Source organism: the organism of the source record quoted next, unplaced genomic scaffold, assembly GCF_019419815.1.
Source record: "Pyrus x bretschneideri cultivar Hongxiangsu unplaced genomic scaffold, Pyrus_bretschneideri_v1 Contig7, whole genome shotgun sequence".
Lineage (NCBI taxonomy): Eukaryota > Viridiplantae > Streptophyta > Magnoliopsida > Rosales > Rosaceae > Pyrus > Pyrus x bretschneideri.
In genome coordinates, this window is record NW_025999809.1 from 10,684,106 (window position 1) to 10,706,038 (window position 21,933).

At 37.0% G+C, this 21,933-nt stretch overlaps 3 protein-coding genes and 1 pseudogene across 3 annotated transcripts; 2 read left to right on the forward strand and 2 right to left on the reverse strand.

Moving 5' to 3' along the window:
• Positions 1-3,635: 3,635 nt before the first annotated feature.
• Positions 3,636-4,559, forward strand: LOC103952352 (putative germin-like protein 2-1). The gene is made up of 2 exons (XM_009363923.2): positions 3,636-3,799; positions 3,921-4,559. Exons 1-2 carry the CDS (start codon positions 3,685-3,687, stop codon positions 4,457-4,459), a joined length of 654 nt encoding a protein of 217 aa, XP_009362198.2. The 5' UTR covers positions 3,636-3,684; the 3' UTR covers positions 4,460-4,559.
• A 1,693-nt stretch (positions 4,560-6,252) lies between these two features.
• Positions 6,253-7,749, reverse strand: LOC125472575. Its single transcript, XM_048574220.1, has one exon. The coding sequence runs from the start codon at positions 7,747-7,749 to the stop codon at positions 6,253-6,255; it is 1,497 nt and encodes a 498-aa protein (XP_048430177.1).
• Positions 7,750-17,817: 10,068 nt separating this feature from the next.
• On the forward strand, positions 17,818-21,488 carry LOC125472523 (annotated as a pseudogene).
• On the reverse strand, positions 18,608-18,865 carry LOC125472524. Its single transcript, XM_048574140.1, has one exon. The coding sequence runs from the start codon at positions 18,863-18,865 to the stop codon at positions 18,608-18,610; it is 258 nt and encodes an 85-aa protein (XP_048430097.1).
• Positions 21,489-21,933: the final 445 nt, after the last annotated feature.

Below are 21,933 nucleotides of genomic sequence, written 5' to 3' on the forward strand. Positions count from 1 at the left end.
CCCCTCGCGCGACCCATTTAGTGGTTTAAACGTGAAGATCCACACATTGGCAGTTGAAACTCAGAGGTCGGCTCCAATGGAATCCAAACTTGTTTTCAATCTTTTTCAATAAGTGACTCTTAAGAACTCAAAGACCAGCTCTATGTTAAGAGTCTCAGCTTGTTTTCAAGCCCACATTTTCTAGTGACAAGCCTTTAGGTTGCACGGGCCCGTAATCGTGGGCTTTGATACTATGTTGATTTTTTTTTTAGATTGACGAGCCAAGGGCCCCACTCTAACGACACCGATATTGTCCGCAACTTTACCACCTGCCCAATCCGTCAGGTGTGAGGTTTTACCACAAAAGGCCTCAGTATTAGTTAGAGTAGGGTACTCATATTAAAGTCATCCTTGTTAACTTCCCCCACCAATGTGGGACAACCAACACGCCCCATCACATGTAACCCCATTTAGTGGTTCACATGTGGAGATCCACACATCGGCAATTGAAAATCAAAGGTCGACTCCAATGGAGTCCAGACTTATTTTCAGTTTTTTCAGGAAGTGCCTCTTAAGAACTCAGTGGCCGGCTCTATGTTAAGAGTTCAAGCTTGTTTCCAAACCCATACTTTCTTATGACAAGCCTTTAGCTTGCACTGGCCCAGACTTGTTTCAAAGTGACAAGCATTTAGCTAGCTTGTTTCCAAACCCACACTTCCTTGTGACAAGCCTTCAAGCCTTTGGACCTTTGGCTTGCACGGGCCCAAGCTTGTTTACAAGCCCACACTTCCTTATGACAAGCCACGGGACAAGCCTTTGGCTTGCACGAGCTCAAGCTTGTTTCCAAGTGACAAGCCCACACTTCCTTATGACAAAGCCTTTGGCTTGCACGAACCTAAACTTGTTTCCAAGCCCACACTTCCTTGTGACAAGCCTTTGGCTTGCATGGGCCGGTAACTGTGGGCTCTGATACCATGTTAAAATTTTTAAATCGACGAGCCCCTGGGGGGGGGCTCTACTTTATCGACACCGATACTGTTCCCAATTATATCACCCGCCCAATCCGTCAAGTGTGGAGTTTTACCATAAAAAACTTCGGTATTTGTTAGAGTAGAGTAATGATATTTAAAGCCACCCTTGTTGACTTCCTCCATCGATGTGGGATTGCCAACATAAGACATATTTGGCTGGATTTAATTTAAGATCAAATGCTAGCTGCACAAATTGAAATTATCCTTCTAACACTTTAGACAACAAAAATAATCAATATTCAATTGTTTAGAATGCTACTTCTATATATGTTATACAAGGGTTATCCTTCAACCCTCAACCTAAATCAAAATCCCTTACAACTTCACATTTTAATTTTGCCTGGCTCATCAGCATATTGGTTTCCCATTTCTTCTTTTTTTTCTTCTTGATCTTCTTCATTTTCGTTCCTAATTAAATGGAAAAATAATCAATATTAAATCACGCCTGTTTCAGAAAGCATAATATACGGAACGATGTATCGAACGTAACATTGTCTCTGCAACATCAACTCCAGAAATCTGGCTCGTTCATATTTAGGATCATCGCCTCGATGTTTATAAAGCAGCATATCCAGGAGTTACAGTTAACTTTTGTTAAGGAAGATATCTCAGATTGATTATGTCAATATTGTAATTTGATATGTAGTTATTCATTACTGGAGGGTAGATTAGTATTTTTTCATAAAGAAATAATGTATAAAGTTAATTTTGGAGGGTAAATTAGACGTTAGATTTGCAATCTATATGAAATGTTATTGGCTTATAGGCGAGAAAATAACGATGTTACCCTCTAAAGTGTGTCAGGTAACTTCATTTGACGGAAAATTTGATAAAATAGCTTTGAATATAATAGTAGGGATGACATTAGTAATTTTTAATGAATTTAGGGACTTATTTTACTAAAAAAATAATTTAGGAACCTAATTTTTACTGCAGTGATAATTTAGGGACTAAATCGGCACTTCACCATATATTATCCAGGTGTTTGGCTTACTACCATGTGTTGTTTCACATCGGAGAATTAAGAACCTTGCCGGGAGGAATTTGGCCACTCCCCCTATGGGTAACTCAAAAACACAATATTACTCCCTGAAACTCAAAGTTCGCTTCACTTTAAACCTAGAAACTCGATTTTGATTCCTTTTTGCGCCTTAAAACTTGAAAATAGTCTCTATAGAACTTAAAATTTGTTTCACATTGCGTTGATCTATTAATTTCTTATATGAGTTTGATTTGGGTGCGCTAGGCTAATCAATTTCTTTTTTATTCTTTTCATCTCTTCAATTTCTTTTAAACTTAATATTCTGTAATTGTTGAATGTGAGCACAAAATGAAGATTTATAATCAAATTTAACACATGTGGCATAATCTTATTAGGTGTTGAGTCTCACATATGTTTTAGGAGGCAACCAATGAGTTTTAGAGAGAAGAGAGAGTCTACAAGTTAAAGTAGAACGAATTTTGATTTTCAAGAAGTAAAGTGGTGATTTTTGAGTTACAAGAACATAGTGAGATCAAAATGAAATCCAATGGGGGCGTAGCTAAACTAAGCCTTTTTTTTTTTTTTTTTTTAAGTGAACATTGCATTGTTTTTTTATTAAGCAATGATATGGTATTTCATTGATTAAGTGTTCAGAGAATAGCAGCAACTACAAAGAAACAGGAAAAGCTCCTGCTACATCAAAGAACTACTGTCCTACGACAATACATCAATAATAATATTCAGTGGTTCCTTGAACCAAGTGCAGTCGCTCGGGGATGGTTACTTGAATTTGCCTTTGAAAGGAGAGAAATTTACAAGACATGGGTTTACCGTCTCAGGTATTTAGATTCAAAAACAAAATGTCGTGTGATGAAAATTTTACGCATATCATTATTTTATTGAAATAGGACATTATGATAGCAATGAATCTATTTCATATAAATAAAGAATAGCATCACGTTAGAAAATCAAGGAACCTTGCATAGAGTGATTGACATGTAAAGAATTGGATAACTCTTTTAATTGCCAATTTGTTTTGAAATCGAACCTATCTTTATTCCATCACTATTAATTATCAAAGAAAACGAACGTAACTTTCATTGCTTTACAATCATTCTTTTCACACTGTGACTTAGTCTTGGGGAGAAAGTGTCCAGAATTTGCATCTGGACAAAGATATATAAGGCAATATAGCCCGATAATCTGACCAAATCAGCCTCTGCCGGAGCAGTAAACACACAGAAAAATATGCCTTTGGTTATTTAGTTATTATTATAGTTCTGCTTTTCATGGTTTTTAATTTTAATTTTATTTTACAAGTTAGTATTCTTCCAATTGGACCCAGATAATTTAGCCGCATGCTTTGTCTTGGTATGCATAACATAATGCTTGATCGTAATTACAAAAAATCACAAGGAATAGAAAATTAATTGAAGAACAACTCTTTGAACAAACTTTGGATTTAATGGATGTGTTTGTTCTTAAACTTTAGCTTAAGTGGACGTTTAAGACTTATCCAATGTCCATATTGCAAAGCCGGCTTTTTTTTTTATAAATTAAGTTTGTTTTTCTGCGTTCTCTATAAATAACCAACCTCGTACATCAGTTGCTTCACATCTCTCTTAATCCCTTCCATTTTTCACTTGCAATAAACTTCACATACAATCCCATTGAAGAAGTTGATAAATTAAGATGGCAAACCAAATCTTGCTATTGACTACTTTCCTAGCCATGACATGTTCTCTGGTTGTTGCTTTCGAGCCTAGTCCGTTGCAGGATTTCTGTGTTGCTGACACTACTAACTCAGGTTCGTCTTGAATCGTTTGGTTAAGTTTCGCTAAGATGATGTTTAGTTTACATTAAGATGTATACCTCTGATTCTACTTAATCCTACAGTGACTTTAATTTTTATGTTGGTTTATTAACAGCAACAAAAGTGAATGGGCTACCTTGCTTGGACTCCAAGCTAGCAACAGCTGAGCATTTCTTCTTCAGTGGACTTCACATCCCGGGCAAAACCTCAAACCCAGTTGGTGGAAAAGTCACCCCTGTCAATGTGGCTCAAATTCCAGGACTCAACACCCTCGGCATCTCACTCGCTCGCATCGACTACGCACCAATGGGTGTCATCCCACCCCACACTCACCCCCGTGCCACTGAGATTTTAACCGTCTTAGAAGGCAGCCTCGATGTTGGCTTCGTGACCTCAAACCCCGACAACAAGCTCATCTCAAAGGTCCTTAACAGGGGCGATGCGTTTGTGTTCCCTGTCGGACTCATTCACTATCAGAAAAATGTGGGCACTGGAATGGCCGTTTCACTCTCTTCTTTGAGCAGCCAAAACCCTGGAGTCAACACCATTGCTAATGCTGTGTTTGGATCCAATCCCCCAATTTCAGAAGATGTCCTCGCCAAGTCTTTCCAGGTCGACAAATATGTTATTACTAGTATTCAGGCCAAATTTTAGATGTTTTCCGTGGAAAATAGTATCCAATAATTCACATCATCTCTCCGTTTGTCTTGTCGTTTTCGCGTATTGCGAGTTAGGTTTGTTTAAGTGTACTAAAATCTCAATGAAATCGAATGATTTTATGTGAAATTGTTCGGTATTTGAGTCCCTCTTGTGGAAGATATCCCCTTCTTACAGTAGCAGAACTAGTGAAACAATGAAATTAATGTTTACAACTTGTGAAAATACTCTCCAAGAAGCAAAAATTCGTGACTTTTCATTGAAAATTTGGTTCTGCTTGAAATTTCTTCCGATTTCCGTGCGACGCCAACGCAACATTGAACCGGCAACACGAGTGTTCTTTGGAGTCTAGTCGCAAACCAGCAACAAACCAGCTATGATTTCCTCACACAATAATCCAGCTATAAACCTAACGTTTCATCTTCTTATTTTATGCAATAAATATGTTAAAACAAGGCACATTTTTGTTATGTAGAACTCTGGCAGCATTTCACTTTACTTCCTGATGAAGGCAAGAACTTTTGTGCACTGCATTTTGATTCATAGTCCAACGAGTCAAAGGTAACTGCATTAGTGGCTTCAACTCGATTTCATAACTTGTTTACCAAGGGAATTGTTTCGTGGAATGCAACGGTCTTTAAATCGGAGCAGTTTAAGGAAATTAGCAGTGCTTATGACAGATATGATGAGAGCAGATTATGTAATAACTCGGTTGCTTCATGTGTGCTCGGAAGTTAAACGTACAAGATCAACCATCTTCTCAATAGTATAATATACAAAAACGTATGTGTGTGTATATGAGTTTTACTTCTGAATACCACCGATAACGTTAGCGGTAACCACAGAACTCAGTCAACGATATTAACTGCTACTCGGTGAAAACTTTCGGGCGCGCGTGTGCCATCTACATTTGACAATAAAAGGAATACTGGGAGCAGCAGTAATCTACATGTACCTGAAGTATGGGAGTTTGGAGAATGCCAAGTGAAGTTAACTAAGGGCTTCCAAATGCAGGAGATGGTGGAAGGTAGGCAAATGCAGCCTAGTTCAGGTGGAAAAAACGAAACAAAATTGTCAGGTGCTCTCAACTCATCGGGCGAATGCCCTGCTGTCCGACAACTGTGGAAAAGCCGGTAAGTAACTGAGATTTGCAGAGAGAAGGTCGTCAAATGATGAGCAAGAGAAACTAGCCAGAAATTAAGAAATCGGTAAATAGAAGGCAAGTTGGTGACAATATTGTAAGTGAAAGAACGCGGATAATAGATCTAGGGTTTTTGAGACGCTTCCAGGTGCTGGTTCCATCTTTTTCTATCATTCTTTAATCATTGAAAGGAACTGAGTTCTGATAGGCGAAACCCCTCGTTAACATTCCCGTGAAATACAAGACAATGTTTCTGTAAATCCGATGGTTAACCATGACTGCAGAAGTTTCTCACCATCTAGTAACAATGTTGCTCAATAAATTTGGTGTATAAACGAGCGGCTCATGGCTGGTATTTCAGCACGCCGAGTCTACAGCAGAACAACAGATATAACGAAAAAGTGATTCGGATATCGCAAAGAAACAAAATCTATCCAAGGAAACGAGAACTATGTACTAATATTTTGTATCTGTAACAATTTTACAGTTTTATAGTACAACACCTCAAGCAGGGTTGCCAACGAAAAGGTTGGAATTTCTTTCTATCACACTGAGCTTTTCACATTCAGACTAGAATTCGAGACTTGAAGAACACTATATCTGACGCAAAACTAGACAGTCTAACTTGAGATTGGGACACAACACCTTGTCATGGACAGACTTTTACCAGTCTCCTTAGAGTTCCGATCAACTTCGACAAAAAACAGAAAGTGATTGTAAGAAAGAGGGCTACAAGCCGACCTCCAAAAAGTCCGGCAAGAACTATAAGAAAGAGAACCAGATAACCAAAACCCCCTTCTTTTCGTTCTCTTCCCTTCTTTTCAACAACCAGTGGTGTTACTTCGCCAGCCAATGATCCTCCACCGTTATCAGAAACTCCGTCGGAGCTTTGGATTTCAGACTTCTCCTCTGCATCTAGTGAGAACACCAATCTGTTTTCGCTTTCTTGTTCCTCTTGTTTCTCATCTTCACGGTCTTCTTGTTCTTCACATCCTTCTAACTTATCATCTCCGAGGAAACTAGAATCGCCACTGTACAGCACAGGCTCCAGCACCTGCTCGTTTTGCTTTCCCTTTCGACACAACTTCTTAGGCACGAATTTCTTGATAAGTTTAGCTTTAATCTTAGAATTTTTCATACCCTTACTCTTCTTATCCCCAACAAATTCACCTTCTTCTTCGCCACCCTCCACGAGCTTTATCTTCTGATAATCCTTCCCCAATAACTTAACCAACGACACATCACCGACAGTCTTATTGGCACAAACCCTTCTCTTATCCACCACCCTCCTCTTCTTCTCACATTCCATCCCAAGCAACTCATCCAAACTTTTTTCACCGGCGGTTTTATCAGCGCAAACACTTCCCTTCTCCGCGGGCTTCGTCTCCTCACATTCCATACCAAGCAACTCAATCAATCTTCCCTTCTTGTTAACATCAACAATCTCAATCTCTTCAATGGCAGAATCTAAAATCAGAGTCTTTTCTCTCGCAGTCACTCCCTTCATATCATCACTCGAATCGAAACCATTCGAAACCAATAAAAATGCAGACAATCTCTGAGCCATAACAGATTTCGCATTCGAACATGGTTTCAAAAACAAAGCCAAGTGCTTACCCGCGTATTCCAGAAGCAGAAGCAGAAAAGCGGACAATGTGATCCCAACCACGAGCTTCTTGGTGCTCAAAGCCAAAACCACCACCACAATAATCTTCATCACCGTCATCAGAATCACCCCCCAAATCCCGCCGACGCATTCTCCACCACCGACAACATAATTCTCCGCACGATTTTCAAACTCAGTAGCCTCAACGCCACGATCAGCTTCTGTGGGCTTCAAATTCTCGACATTTGACAAATCTGGCGAACTGGGTTTTACCAAAACCGGCAAATCGCTCGAACCCAGTTCACAATTCGGAGCGATCCCATCGTCGACCCGGTCATCGACCCGATTCTCTTTCTTCTTGCTCTTCTTATGCTTTTTCGACGGTTTCTTCAAGTGATCCCGGTTCTTGACGAAGAGGTCGATGAGAGAGGCGGGAAACCCGGTCTGAACGAAAAGCGAACCGCCGCGTTTCGGCGATTGGAGGTCGGCGACGAATTGGGAAATCCGTGTCGCTCTGGTCTTCTTCCACGGAAGCGGCATCGTCACTAAAAATTTGGGAACAACAAAAACAAAAACAGAGCAGAGAAAAATTGGTTTCAACAGGAAACTCAATTTCTGAGAAAAATAAATTACTCGGTTTTAATTTATAGCAGCCGTCGTCTACTATTTCGATTAGAAATTAATTAAAAAAAATTAAAGAAAAATAAAAGGGTTTTGGGAAAGCGAGAGGAAGTCAGATGGGGGGTGAAAGGATCTTCGAACGGGGCACGTTGAAAATTCCTTTGGTGTCTTCTTGTTACTCGGTTTCAGGGTCCGGAAATTTTTTATTTGTTTTTGTCGTGTCGGAAATTGTTTGGTAACGGGAAGAGATCTGTCCGGATTTCTCCGATCAAAGATTCAGGATCAAGTGATATAGGCTGTTGAAATTTGATCTAACCGTTATAAACAACGAGAGTCTCTTTAAAAGTTATAATAGTTGTAACAGTTAGATTACATTTCAACGGTCCGAATCACTTAATCCTGAACCTTTAATGGGAGAAATCCAGATCGGATCTCTTCCCTTTGGTAAAGTTTTTGTTTCGGTATTTTGTTGGATTAGTTTTTTTGTTGGAAGAAATAGAAGAGAGACGTTTTGGGGAGGAGATAAGTGAGGAAGAGGAAGAATAACTAATTTAACTAAAACAAAGAAACGGTTTTGAAATTGATGTTGGTTACGGTGAGTATTACTACATTGATTTGATTCAGTCTTTGTCTAAATCCTAAGTTTTTCCGCTTAAATTTGTATTTATACAAGCGATATTTAAGAATAAAATAATTAAAAATAAGATTTATGATGCAAGGGAAAATGCGTAAATAAACTCTCATGAGTTGTATACACTTTATTTTCTGATCATATACACGAAACACAAGTTTACAGTAATTATGCAAACGATTCTTAGACAATTGATGTAGTTCTGGTTCTATAAAGTATTGAATTTGTAATCTGTAACTTATATTCACCGCTTACCACTAATCATATCAACATGCATGATTAGCAGGAGGCCATGCGTATATAAAACCAAAGTAGTTCTTGAAATAACACTTGAAACAACCCTAAAAGAATTTACACAAAGTAGCTCTTGAAACAGTAGCACCTTTGCTAATATCCTAGTCCAAGTATCCCATCCAATTAAACTTATTGTGCATGAAAATAATAGATATTATTCGATCCAACAACTTAATCACAGTAGGCTAACGAATATACAAACAAACTACATCGCGTATCATTTGCATGGTTGATTGTTGAATTCAATCCAACAACTTAAAAGACGTCACAACTCAATGTCTTGCCTTTATTAGGTGTTTACAAAAATAAAAACAAGTTTAAAATCATAGTAGGCCAAACGAATATACGAACAAAATTATTTATGATTACAAATTAAAGCAACATTTTGACTGACTTATTACTATATAAAATTTAAAAAAAAATCATAACTAACCTATCTCTAATAAGCAAGTAACAGACATCAAATCATGCAGGAACTGGCATATGTAAGAACAAATGTCACCAACAAATCCACTTTCAGCCTTTCATGTGTAAGATATCCCCCATTCCCACTCCACACTGAAAACCACGCGATACCAATATTATTGGATCAAGTTTGGATATTTCTTGGATGGGACCCAATATTTACCATGACATAAAGATGGAAGAATAAATATATATAATATGTCCACAAATATCTGAGGTAATTAAAGTGAGAACGGAAAGAAGAAATGAAACAGGCCGGTTGGCTTAAGCACTAAGCACGTAGAATATCACAGATTCACAGCCCTTTTCGAGGGTATATATACGGTTAGGATTGATTCGGTTTAGGTCCAAATTTATCCAGATTTTCGATTTGAATTGCTCGTTTTCGGTTTTTATTCCAAATATATCTTCTAATTCTGTTATTTTCAAGAAAAAGAATATATAATAGACTGAAACACGAATATTTGGCTTGATATCTAATATGTCGATAATACTTATCAGATTATTTCGGTATATGTCGATATTTGTTGACATCTATGCAACATAATCAGATGACGTATATAAGCTCAACAAGTGTTCGACGAAATACCTCAATGAATAAGTTGGAATTTTTTACGCGCTTCGCTCTATTTTTATTAAAAAAAATTAACCTTTAACACTGAGACTTCAATTGTTCAAATCTTAAATCTGCCACTGTTGACTAACAATAGCTCATTGCATATTTCAAACATTATTTATTTCAATAGGTTGCTTGTTAACATCAAATAAAGATGATGGTTGAAAAAAAACAAAACAAAACAAAACAAAACAAATAATGCATGCATGACTTTGTCGTGCTTTTCACATAAAGCTCGGTAGACTGTTTGCAAAAATGTTTAATCTCTCCTTGCACCAAGGAAAGCTAAAACATTTCAATTGGTAGCAGATTATCTTGTAATATACGGGTAAATTTAATAGAGTCTTGGTGGAATATATTCTATTTTTACAAGAGTAAGTTATTGCAACTTTATCAAGTGCGCAATTTTAAAAAAAATTAATTAAAAAGGTTTTGCTCATTGAACTTATGTAAAACGTGTAATTTTTCTGTCGAGGGAAAGAGATTCTATTAAAAATCATCCAAGACGTACGTATAATATACATGTTAACACGCCTCTTAAAACAACTCAGGAGATTACACATATCAAATGAACATCATAACTCTATAATTACAAACGCATCAACAACCGATTACGTTCCTTTAATCAGGGAGGGCCTTTAGTTCACTAAACCCTAGTCACGAGAATTAAAACATTGCAAACCCAAAAACTATCGCGAGGCTCCATGAAGAAAAGATCGTACGATTCTTTAATGATTTTGTAAACGTGTATTTAATTATGGAGAGGGTTACAGGTAACCAAAAGGGAGACCCCATCCCCATGAAGTTGGTGTACCTTTTTTCCTACATGTAAAAGACCAGAAAATGCTGGTGTAAAACGCAGGGGTGTTAGGTTATGGGAAAACTCGAATGAGAAACACATGGACCGATGATGATTGACTGCATTTTTCTTTTAGTTTTTACTCAATATGGTCACATGGTTTTTTGAGAGAGCTGTTACAATTTGCTTCTGTACTACTTCAAAGTTCAAACATCAGTACAAAAGCAAAGTTGAATATGCTTGTACATGAAAGCAAAGGTTGAAACTTTGAATACGTATGAAGATTATAGTTTCACAAGCGTAGGTAGATAAAGGAGAGATTTTTAAGTGTTATTGTCATATATATATATATATATATATGTATATTTGTGCTTAGAGTTGTAACTTAAGCCACATATTATAACGGGTTAGGATTAAGAGACAAATATTTTAGACACTTCTGTACTCCTTTTTAACCATTAGATTTTATAGCATCTAACGATCTTGATTAAATGACGTGGAGGATTTTAATGACATGGATTATAATTAAAATAGAATAAAACTGAAAGAAAAAGGCAAATCAATCTAACGGTGGAACATAGGGAGGAGGGACTAGCCACGAACATGAGAAGAAGGTGTAGAGAAAATTCCAGCGCTTTCACTACATATTGCTTTCATTCAATTGATACAAAATCAAGAAGCGCATAAAGCATATCAACCTATCACTTGATCTAAACCTGGAATCCTAATTCTTTATTTTTGCTATATTTGGCTGATAAATTAGACTGAAAAAAAAAAAATTCTTCCCTTGTTGGCCAAAAGGCAAGAGCAGCGTGAGGCCACACATTAATCTCAGATTCTCATCTTTGTGTTGCGTGAGGCAAGATCAGTGTGTGTAGGGTTTACAGGTTTGGGTGATAAACACTCAAATTTACATCTTTCTCTTTGATCACATAAAGCTAGCCAAAGCACTCACTCACGTCTTTGTTCTTTAGCAATTATGCAAAGCAATGGAGGTCTTCCTCTCCCTCCCTCCAAAGCGTGGGTGATTTTTTTTCCTTTTTAATTCCTCTCAATTTTATATCTTTATGTTTTAATCTTTATTTGTTTTTATTAGTTATAACGCACGCCATTGTCCACGTTATTTACTCTTTAAAAGCCGCTATCCTTAATTAAGACCGTTGAATTTTATAAAATTTAGTGGCTAAAAAGGAGTAAAAAAATTTGTCCAAATTTTTGTTCCTTCATCTAACCCTATTGTAACACATGTTTTTAATCATTCATAACAAATATCAATTCAATTAGGGTTGAGCTTTGTTTTAAACATGATTTAGATGGAATTTAGTTTATACACTCGCACTTTGGTAAAGGTTTACTGATCACATGCAAGTTACTCGATTTACATTCATAATTGATGGAAAAGTATTAGTATGATACATAACCGATTAGGTAAATGACAACTTAATAAGTTTAGATGTTGTAACACGTGTAAATTGATGTTGTAGTACTCCAATCATTGAACACGTGCACTGTAACATGAGTAAATTGATGTTGTAGTACCTCCAATTATTGAACGCAAAACCAATCAATAAAAGGGTTGTTGTAGCCGACTTTTTTGGTTTATGGAAAGCAAAGCTGGAAGCACATTGCACGGTGTTAATTTAATTGGATATCTCCATTTTGATTTGGACCTTTTGATTTTGTTCAATAAGGAGTGGTGAAGAGCAAAATTCCATAGGAGGGGGAAGGGATATTATTTGCCACTCACCATTGACCATTGACGAACAACACGAATTTCATTTTATTTAACCATTATCATGCGCATGCATTTCATCATCTGCAATCAAAATCGCAATATTAGCCCAACATTGAAGTCCAAAACTCCGTCTGAGTACCCATTTAGCCCGACATTAACATGGACTGATGGGCTATATGCCCAAGCCCGAGCCCGAGCTTCCCACCCCAATAACTCTTTAAGGCAGTTATCTACAACGATTGAACTTGAGCTTTATTTTGAGAATATGTTGGGTAAAAAGAAAGAAATCTTAAGAGGTGGATTTCTTCTGGTGATTATGATCTTTCTTTTAAACTCACTGAATTTTGAAGTCAAACATATTCATGTAGTTTAGTGTAAAAATATCGTTTGTACTTAAAAAAATATCTAAAAAAAGAAATTAATTAGGGATGAAGATCGAGTGTCAATTTCATATTTAAACCTTGAAGGAGAATCCTAATAGTTTTTTCTCATCCATTGTTCTATTTCCTTATCATGTTTGTGTAAAACAAATAAGCTGGGCTTTCCAATTCTAACTACTAGGTTAATGTTAGAGGGCTTAGATGTTGTGAATATGATTTTTTTTTAATTACAAAAATAGCAGTTAGTAGATTAAATTGTAGTTGTTAGGGAAAAAGAGAATCGATAGGAGATCAAACTTATATCAAAGTGTCTAGACATTGTTGCTTTCCACCATTGTAGTAGAACAATTGTAAGTTTGTTGAAAAAGGTAACATAATTTAAATCCATTACACACACATATATGCTTTTGTAGCTTTTGTCCATCTTTGTTTTGCTTGAAGCAAGAGAAACACTGGTGGGTACTCTCTAATAATTCTTAAAAAAAAATCTCAGAAATCTTTTAATAAAACAAAATTGAATTAAAATGTCCATCCACCATAAACCATAAAAAAAATGCAACAAAAAAGAAAAAGGAAAAAAAAATCTAAAATATCCAAATTTGAATATGGTATGGAACTATAGACAGGAGGTGGAGTTGCTAGCGACCCTGTCACTTTTGAAGGTGCATGGGGTTGTAATGGAAGCTTAGATTGGCCCTACATAATCGTTGGAAATTTGTTGGGTGGTACAACTCACACACAATTAAGTGACTATTTTTACTATTCGAACTTTGCATGAATATAAATTTTGATAAGTAGACAATTAATACCATTCACCTAATTTACTAGTACTAATAAAATTGTAAATTTTCTCATTTTGTAATGAAAAGTACTTGTTATTGTATTATCATATTAATTTTCGATCTATGTGCTTGCTAATAAACCGTAAATCAATAAAAACATGACACACGTATAATAAGTAATCTAAACACATTTTGATTGCCGACTTGGCCACATATGCAGATGTGGGATGATGTGGCTCAAAAAATAATCCAAAAAAAATATCAATTGTTTAAGAATTTTGGTACAGATCCGATCGTCACCAATTTCTCTTCCTTTTACCAACTAATAATTTAATACAATAATGCTATCGTTTGTTAAAAAAAATAAATCCAAATTACAAACCACAAAGCCATCTTGGTTTTGTGTCTCAGGCAATTTTAGGGCGACTCGGACAGCATATCACCCCTAAAGTTAGAAAATCCGTATGCACTACAAAAAAAAAAACCAATAATAATCCACATTCGATTCACAAAATACCCCTATTCTTCATATTTCACTGGAATTCACCCTTTAAAATATAGGAAAACTTAATGAAAATAACTTGAAAAATTTAAGTTTTAATGAAAAAGACAAAATAAAAAGTAAAGTGAATAATATCAGAATTGACTTTTTAGTATAAAAGTGTGATTTTTTCGTTAAAATGAACAGTACTAGGCGTTTTTCGTTAAAGTTCCCTTAAAATATTCAAATTCCCAAGCCATTTTAGCCAACTACCCGTTCCTATCCATCCGAACGCGGCAAAACCAAACCTATCACGCTAAACATTTTCCCTCCCTTTCCCTTCCATTTCCCAGCAACCAAACAGGTCTGAAACCCGCAACGCCCGCCCGCACCGCCCCTCCCCCCTCCCCACCCCCCCCCCCAAAAAACAAACAAAAAAAAACAAAAACAACAAAAATTAGGGAAATTCTCCACATTCAGGGGGCCAGTGCGGCAACCAGATCGGCGCCAAGTTATGGGAAGTGATTTGTGACGAGCACGGTATCGACAGCACCCGAAAGTACAACGGCGACTCCAAGCTCCAGCTCGAGCGAATCAATGTCTATTACAACGAGGCCAACGCCGGAAGGTACGTTCCATGCGCCGTGCTCATGGATCTGGAGCCCGGGACAATGGACGCAGTCAGATTTGGCCCATTTGGGCAGGTTTTCAGACCCAATAACTTCGTGTTCGGGCAGTCCGGGGCAGGGAACAATTGGGCAAAGGGGCATCATAAGGAGGGCGCCGAGCTTATCGATTCCATGCTCGATGTGGTGCGAAAAAAGGCTGAGCATTGCGATTGCTTGCAGGGTATGGTGAAATTTTAAAAAAGAATTTGGGTTCGAATTATAATTATTATTATTATTATTATTATTATTATTATTATTATTATTATTTTTTTTTTTTTGGGATTTGATCGTGCTTTTGTTTGAAATTTGTTAGACAATAGAATCCTAATTGGAGTCTAGATATGATTGTAATCCTAATTGTAGTTGTATTCCTAACTTGTAGGGATAATACCTTGCTGAGCAAGGAATGTAATTGTATATATTTCTTATTCACGTATCATTGAAATATATTTTCGGGTCGGGGTGTGTCAGGGCTTGGTTTCGAAGGCGATGATTGGTGTGGGTAAGCGACGTGGCAACCTTTATTACCTTGTGGCCCTTGCCTCCTCTATCCCATCCCATCACCCCATCTGCAACGTCATCGACATCCTGTCCTCCCTATGGCATAGCACCTTGGTCACCCTTCCCCTCCTCGTTTACAAGCTTTAGCTTCTAGTTTTTAAAATTGTTCTTTTGATTTTAACCATGTTTGTGATGTTTGTCCTTTGGCGAAACAAACTTGTCAACCTTTTGGTTTAAGTTCAATTTCAACGATAGTCAATCTTCCCTCTCTGGAGCTCATTGTATTTAACAATTGTGGATGATTTTTCTCGCTTTACGTGGATCTTTCTCATGAAACATAAATCAGATACTCAACAATTAATCAAGGATTTTTTTGCTTATGTCAATACCCTATTCCATACTAAAATCCAATGCATTCATACTAACAATGGCGACGAATTTCTTTCTCTTCGTCACTTTTTCTCAGATAATGGGGTCTTGTTTCAAACTTCTTGTGTTTATACCCCTCAACAAAATGGCGTTGTTGAACGCAAACATAGGCACCTCTTAGAAACCGCACGCGCATTTCACTTCCAGTCACAACTTCCTCTCAAATTTTCGGGTGAATGTGTTCTTATCGCTGTTTATCTAATCAATCGTCTCCCTACCCGTCTTCTCCATAATAAATCTCCCTTTGAGGTCCTCCATAACAAACCCCCAACCTATGATCACTTCCGCGTTTTTGGTTGTCTCGCCTATGCCACCTCTATCATTCCACCCACTAAAATTTCCCTTCGGGCTCATCGTTGCATCTTTCTTGGTTACCCTCACGGCCAAAAGGCATACAAACTATATGACCTAGAAACTCACCGCACCTTCACAAAGTAGGGATGTAATCTTCCATGAAGATTCTTTCCCTTATGCCCTTAAATCCACCCCTACCCCATCCCTCATGCCTACCCTGCCTATTCCTTCTCTTATGGACCTTTCCTATCCACCACCTCCTATCACTACGCCACCTTCATCTCATGCCACCTCATGCCACCTTTACATCCATTGCTCTATCCCCTGAAGGTATTGATTATCATGACACTTTTTCTTCTACTGCTAAGATGATTACAATGCGCTGTCTTCTTGCTCTTGCTGCTAGTCAGTCTTGGTCTCTTCATTAGCTCAATGTTAATAATGCTTTTTTGCACGATGACTTACAAGAGGAAATTTATATGTCTCCTCCTCTTGGTATTCGGCGACAGGGGGAGAATCTTGTGTGTCACATTCACAAATCTCTTTATGGTCTCAAGCAAGCTTCTCGCTAATGGTTTGCCAAATTCACTACTAACATTCTTTCTGCTGGTTTTCAACAATCAAAAGTAGACTATTCATTGTTCACCAGAAAGTTCGGTGCTTATTTTACAACCTTACTCTTTTATGTGGATAATATTGTGATTACAGGCAACGACGTCAGTGCCATTGATTCTCTGAAGTGTTTTCTCTGTGATCATTTTAGGATAAAAGACCTTGGTGACTTAAAATACTTTTTGGGTATTGAGGTCTCTCGATCTCAACGTGGGATTTATATTTCACAGCGTAAGTATGCATTATAAATTCTCAAGGATTATGGTTTTTTGGGAGCACGATCCATTGCTTTCCCTATGGATGATAAAAAATTATCTGATTAAGGAGAACTTCTCAAGGATCCTGAAAAGTATTGGCGCTTAGTAGGACATTTGATTTATCTTACCATAACTCGGCCATATATCACATATTCTGCCCATGTTTTGAGTCGGTTTATGCACGAGCCACGTGTACCTCATATGGATGCTACGCTTCGTGTTGTTCGTTATTTGAAATCTACTACAAGTCAAGGCTTATTATTCCGTTCTAACAACTTGACCAAGTTAGCTGCATTTTGTGACTCTAACTGGGCATGTTGTCCTATCACTTACCATTCGACTACTGGGTATTTTGTATTCTTGGAAAATTCTTTGATTTCATGGCGAACAAAGTGACAGAAAACTGTGTCACTTTCTTCAGTTGAGGTAGAATATAGGGCTATGGCACGTGCTTGTTGTGAGTTAGTTTGGCTTCAATTTTTGTTGAAGGATTTGAACATTCCTTTAAATGGTCATTCCGTTTTATTTTGTGATAATCAAACAACATTACATATAGCCGCTAAGGATTGTCACTTTATATTCAATAAGATTGCAGATAGCACTATAGCAACACAGTATGTTGGTACGGCACACCAATTGACGGATTTGTTCACTAAGCCTCTTGGGAAGGACACGTTTTTGACTTTGATACGCAAGTTGGGTGTTCTTGACATTCACTCTCCAACTTGAGGGGGAGTGTTAGACAATAGAATGCTAAATGGAGTGTAGGTATGATTGTAATCCTAATTGTATTTGTATTTCTAACTTGTAGGGATAATACCTTCCTGAGCAAGGAATGTAATTGTATATATTTCTTATTCACGTATCAATGAAATATACTTTTACCCCATATATCTTTTTCTACAAAGTTGAATCTCAATTGGGTTTGTAAGGATGTTTTCTCCCATTTTGATAGTAAGTGTTTTGAATTTTGCAATTACAGTATCTTTCTTACCAAATTGTGTTTCTTTTCGGTTTAGAATTTCAATGGCTGATTGACGTGAATGAAATGATTCAGCTTTGTAATGTTGACCATGTGTTTTGAACAGGATTCCAAGTATGTCATTCTTTGGGTGGTGGCACTGGCTCTGGCATGGGAACTCTTCTTATTTCCAAGATCCGGGAGGAGTATCCGGATCGGATGATGTTGACATTCTCTGTCTTCCCGTCTCCAAAGGTGTCTGATACGGTTGTGGAACCATACAATGCCACCCTTTCCATCCATCAGCTTGTCGAAAATGCTGATGAATGTATGGTTTTGGACAATGAGGCTCTGTATGACATCTGCTTTCGTACCCTCAATCCATCCAACCCTACTTGTAAGTCCAAATCTTGATAACGGTGGCTGATAATGACAATGATTTTAGAGTGTATAATGGTGTTTTCTGTTTGATTTTATCTTAAGTTCAAAGGGATTCTGATAAATTAGCTTACGTCATAAATTAAGTGCTTGTTCTTGTGAATTCTTATGAGATTTTGAGAAGGAATGTAATGTGATCCTCGTAACATATTTCTTTGCACGACTAATGCAGTTGGGGATCTTAATCATCTCATCTCTGCTACCATGAGCGGTGTCACATGTTGTCTTCGGTTCCCTGGACAGTTGAACTCTGACCTACGGAAGCTTGCAGTTAACCTTATCCCATTCCCGCGGTTGCACTTCTTTATGGTTGGGTTTGCACCCCTAACTTCAAGAGGATCGCAGCAGTACTGTGCTCTGTCTGTGCCCGAATTGACCCAGCAGATGTGTGATGCCAAAAACATGATGTGTGCCGCTGACCCACACCATGGACGTTACCTTACTGTGTCTGCCATGTTCCGTGCTAAGATGAGCACCAAAGAAGTTGATGAACAGATGATTAACGTCCAGAACAAGAACTCCTCATATTTTGTTGAGTGGATTCCCAATAATGTTAAGTCCAGCGTGTGTGACATCCCACCCAAGGGTCTAAAGATGGCAACCACAGCTATGTTCAGGCGAAAGGCTTTCTTGCATTGGTACACAGGTGAAGGAATGGATGAGATGGAGTTCACCGAGGCCGAGAGTAACATAAACGATCTAGTTGCTGAGTACCAACAATACCAGGATGCAATTATCGAAGAGGAGTACGAAGAGGAGGAAGAGGAGGTTGGTGCTTGATGCATCGTGTTATCGTCATAGTTTCTCAGTTTGTGTAAAATCGTTATGTCTGTTGGCTTAATTCGAATGAGTGATTGTCTGGTGCGAACTAGTCCATTCCATTTTTGTTCCATCTGTTTTTTAGTAGGGAAAAATATATCAGAGAGGAAAAATATATTAGAGAAAGAAGGGAGGAAGAGAGGGAGGAAGAGTTTAGTTTAGTTTATTAAAACTAGCAAATGAGCACATACTGTCTGTGTGAACAATCGCCCATCTCCTCCCACGTTATCTTCAAGTGCAACCACTTCAGTTCATTCAAATTATCCAAAAAACATCTTGATTTCACTTACGTGTATGAAAAAAATAATAGAGAGATAATTTCTCTTATTAAGTGCACATTTTTTATCTTACGTAAATATTTTGATATAAAATTACTATTTTGCCCTTCTTATGTAAATATTGTGTATCAAAAGTAAGGGCAAAATAAGGAAAAATGGGAAAAAGTTCAAAAGATACAAATTTACTATTTTGCCCTCCTCATGTCAACATTGTGTATTCAAAAGTGAGGGCAAAATTGGAAGAAAAGGGGGCAAAAAGTTGACAAGCCCTCTTCTCTTAATGGAATAGATAGATAAGTCTACTTCTTAAGTTTAGAATTATTTTATTATCAATAATTGTCTTTTTAATGATAAGATTTATTATAAAAGTTAAATATCTTCCTAATTATCTCTTTAATTATTTCTTCTTAATTCTTTTGTTTTGTTATTTCCTATTCTTCTTCCTGCTCTAAACCCTATTTATCATTTTATTCTTAATTTTTATAATCAACCTATATCACAGGGTAATTGTATTTATCTACTAAGACATTTTTTTTAAATTTTTTATAATCATCTTGTATCACAAATTGATGTGTCTTGCTTGTAGGTATATTATGCTTTTGTACCTTTTAGGTAGGTTTCATATCTCACTTATATGTATAATAGACATTCACATATTTGTTACTTGAGTTAGCGTCGTATGTTTCAGATGGATTTGTGTTAGTATATTAGTTTTTTGTTAGAAGATTTTAAGAATTTATTGGAATTAAAAGATGCATAAAATTTGAAAGATTTTAATTCATTTCTTATATTTTTTTTTAAAAAAAAAAAGAAAAAAAATAAATAAAGAGAAGATGATATTAGCTAATAACCATGTTAATTTTTAGATTCAGATCCCCCTAAAAAAAATATAAAGAATAACACAATTTTTTTTATTATTACTGTTTACAATTGTCTTCATGTGCAATTTGTAGTATATTCATAAAAGCTATGCAATTTATAGTTTTTATTTAATTATTGTATATCACATACACTGCCTTTCATCTGTCATTTCTTTTCATATTTCCATCTTTCTTATTATCTGTTTTCAGTTTAAAACAAACAACAAACAACAAAAGCACAAACATAAACACCGCTGATTTTCCTATAAATTGAAGCAATTAATGTATCAATATCAAGGCATATAATAATTATAAGTTAATTAGTTCTTAATTCCAAATAAAACGAAATTTAGTTCTTAATTGTTTTATATATGAGTAATGCAAGCTTCTATATATAAACTTTGACCTGGCAATTCTTAATTTCTTAACATATACGGAAAGTTATAATTTCAATGCCGGCAACGATCGATGCCACCACCTGAATAAAACGATGTAATAGAACGATGTAATAGATGACAAGCTTTGAGTTAAAACAAAAAGATTTTCACACACGGTTAGAAGCCAGACTTTTTCAGTGCACAAACAATACGAACTCCTACTCCTACTCTCTCAGCTTCTTTTGTTGGCATTCCTTGCCATATCTTCTTCCATTGCTTTGGCATCTGACCCAAGTTCTCTTCAGGATTTCTGTGTCGCCGATAAAGCCTCAGGTACCTAAGCTAAAATCATACTTATATTTGAACATGTGTGTACATAATATCAGTCAGCTAGCTAGTAGGAATTATATTAGTTTCTAATGTATTTTTTCCATCATGATTTCAGTATCCGTGAATGGTTTTGCGTGCAAGGACTCCAAACTCGTCGATGCCAATGACTTCTTCTTCAGCGGACTTCACCTACCGGGCAACACATCCAACCCAGTTGGCTCACGGGTGACCCCTGTTAATGTAGTCCAAATTCCAGGACTTAATACTCTTGGTATCTCCGTGGTGCGTATTGATTATGCCCCATGGGGTACTAATCCTCCACACACGCATCCTCGCGCTGCTGAAATCTTGACAGTTCTGGAAGGGAGCCTCCAAGTGGGTATTATCACTTCCAACCCTGAAAACCGTCATATCACCAAGGTGCTTCAGAAGGGTGATGTGTTTGTATTCCCAGTAGGTCTTGTTCATTACCAACACAATGTTGGAAATAGTAATGCAGCTGTCCTTGCTGCTCTTAGCAGCCAAAACCCAGGTGCCATTACCGTTGCAAATACAGTATTTGGATCAAAGCCTGACATCCCTGCTGATGTTCTTGCAAAGGCTTTCCAAGTGGATAGCAACGTAGTCTTCAATTTGCAGGCAAAGTTTTAGAGTTCCATTTGGAAGGATCACCGATTCAATTGAAAGGGATCCGACTTACAGTTCATTGATGTTTGCAATATACTGTTTAGAAAATTGTAAAGGTTTACTTATCAGTACAGTGAGCATGTTAGTCTACTATTTTGTAATTTTTGTTATTTTAAGAACAAGGGAGTACTGTAATTGTGTTTGATTCTCATACTTCAAGAGGATAATTGACTTCTCCTCGTATAGAAATATAATCAAAGCTGGTCTATTTTGCTTTATTTGTTGAACAAGAATCATGGACAGTACTTCTAGCTCATGAAAATAATTTTTTAAGTTGACTTGTTATGTAAACAAACGAATTTTTATTACAAATAAAATAGACGATTAAGCGATTAGCTCCTTGGTGTAGGACATTTGAGTCTACGGCAGAAAGTAGCTAGGGAGGCCTTTCCTCCAAAAGTTTCGAAAT

Bases quoted from the DNA above. Each gene is read 5' to 3' on its own strand.
- LOC103952352 (XM_009363923.2), top strand. From the start codon at position 3,685: ATGGCAAACCAAATCTTGCTATTGACTACTTTCCTAGCCATGACATGT. The intron at 3,800-3,920 runs GTTCGTCTTGAA...GTTTATTAACAG, and splicing joins TGCTGACACTACTAACTCAG to CAACAAAAGTGAATGGGCTA.
- LOC125472524 (XM_048574140.1), bottom strand. From the start codon at position 18,865: ATGTTACTCTCGGCCTCGGTGAACTCCATCTCATCCATTCCTTCACCT.
- LOC125472575 (XM_048574220.1), bottom strand. From the start codon at position 7,749: ATGCCGCTTCCGTGGAAGAAGACCAGAGCGACACGGATTTCCCAATTC.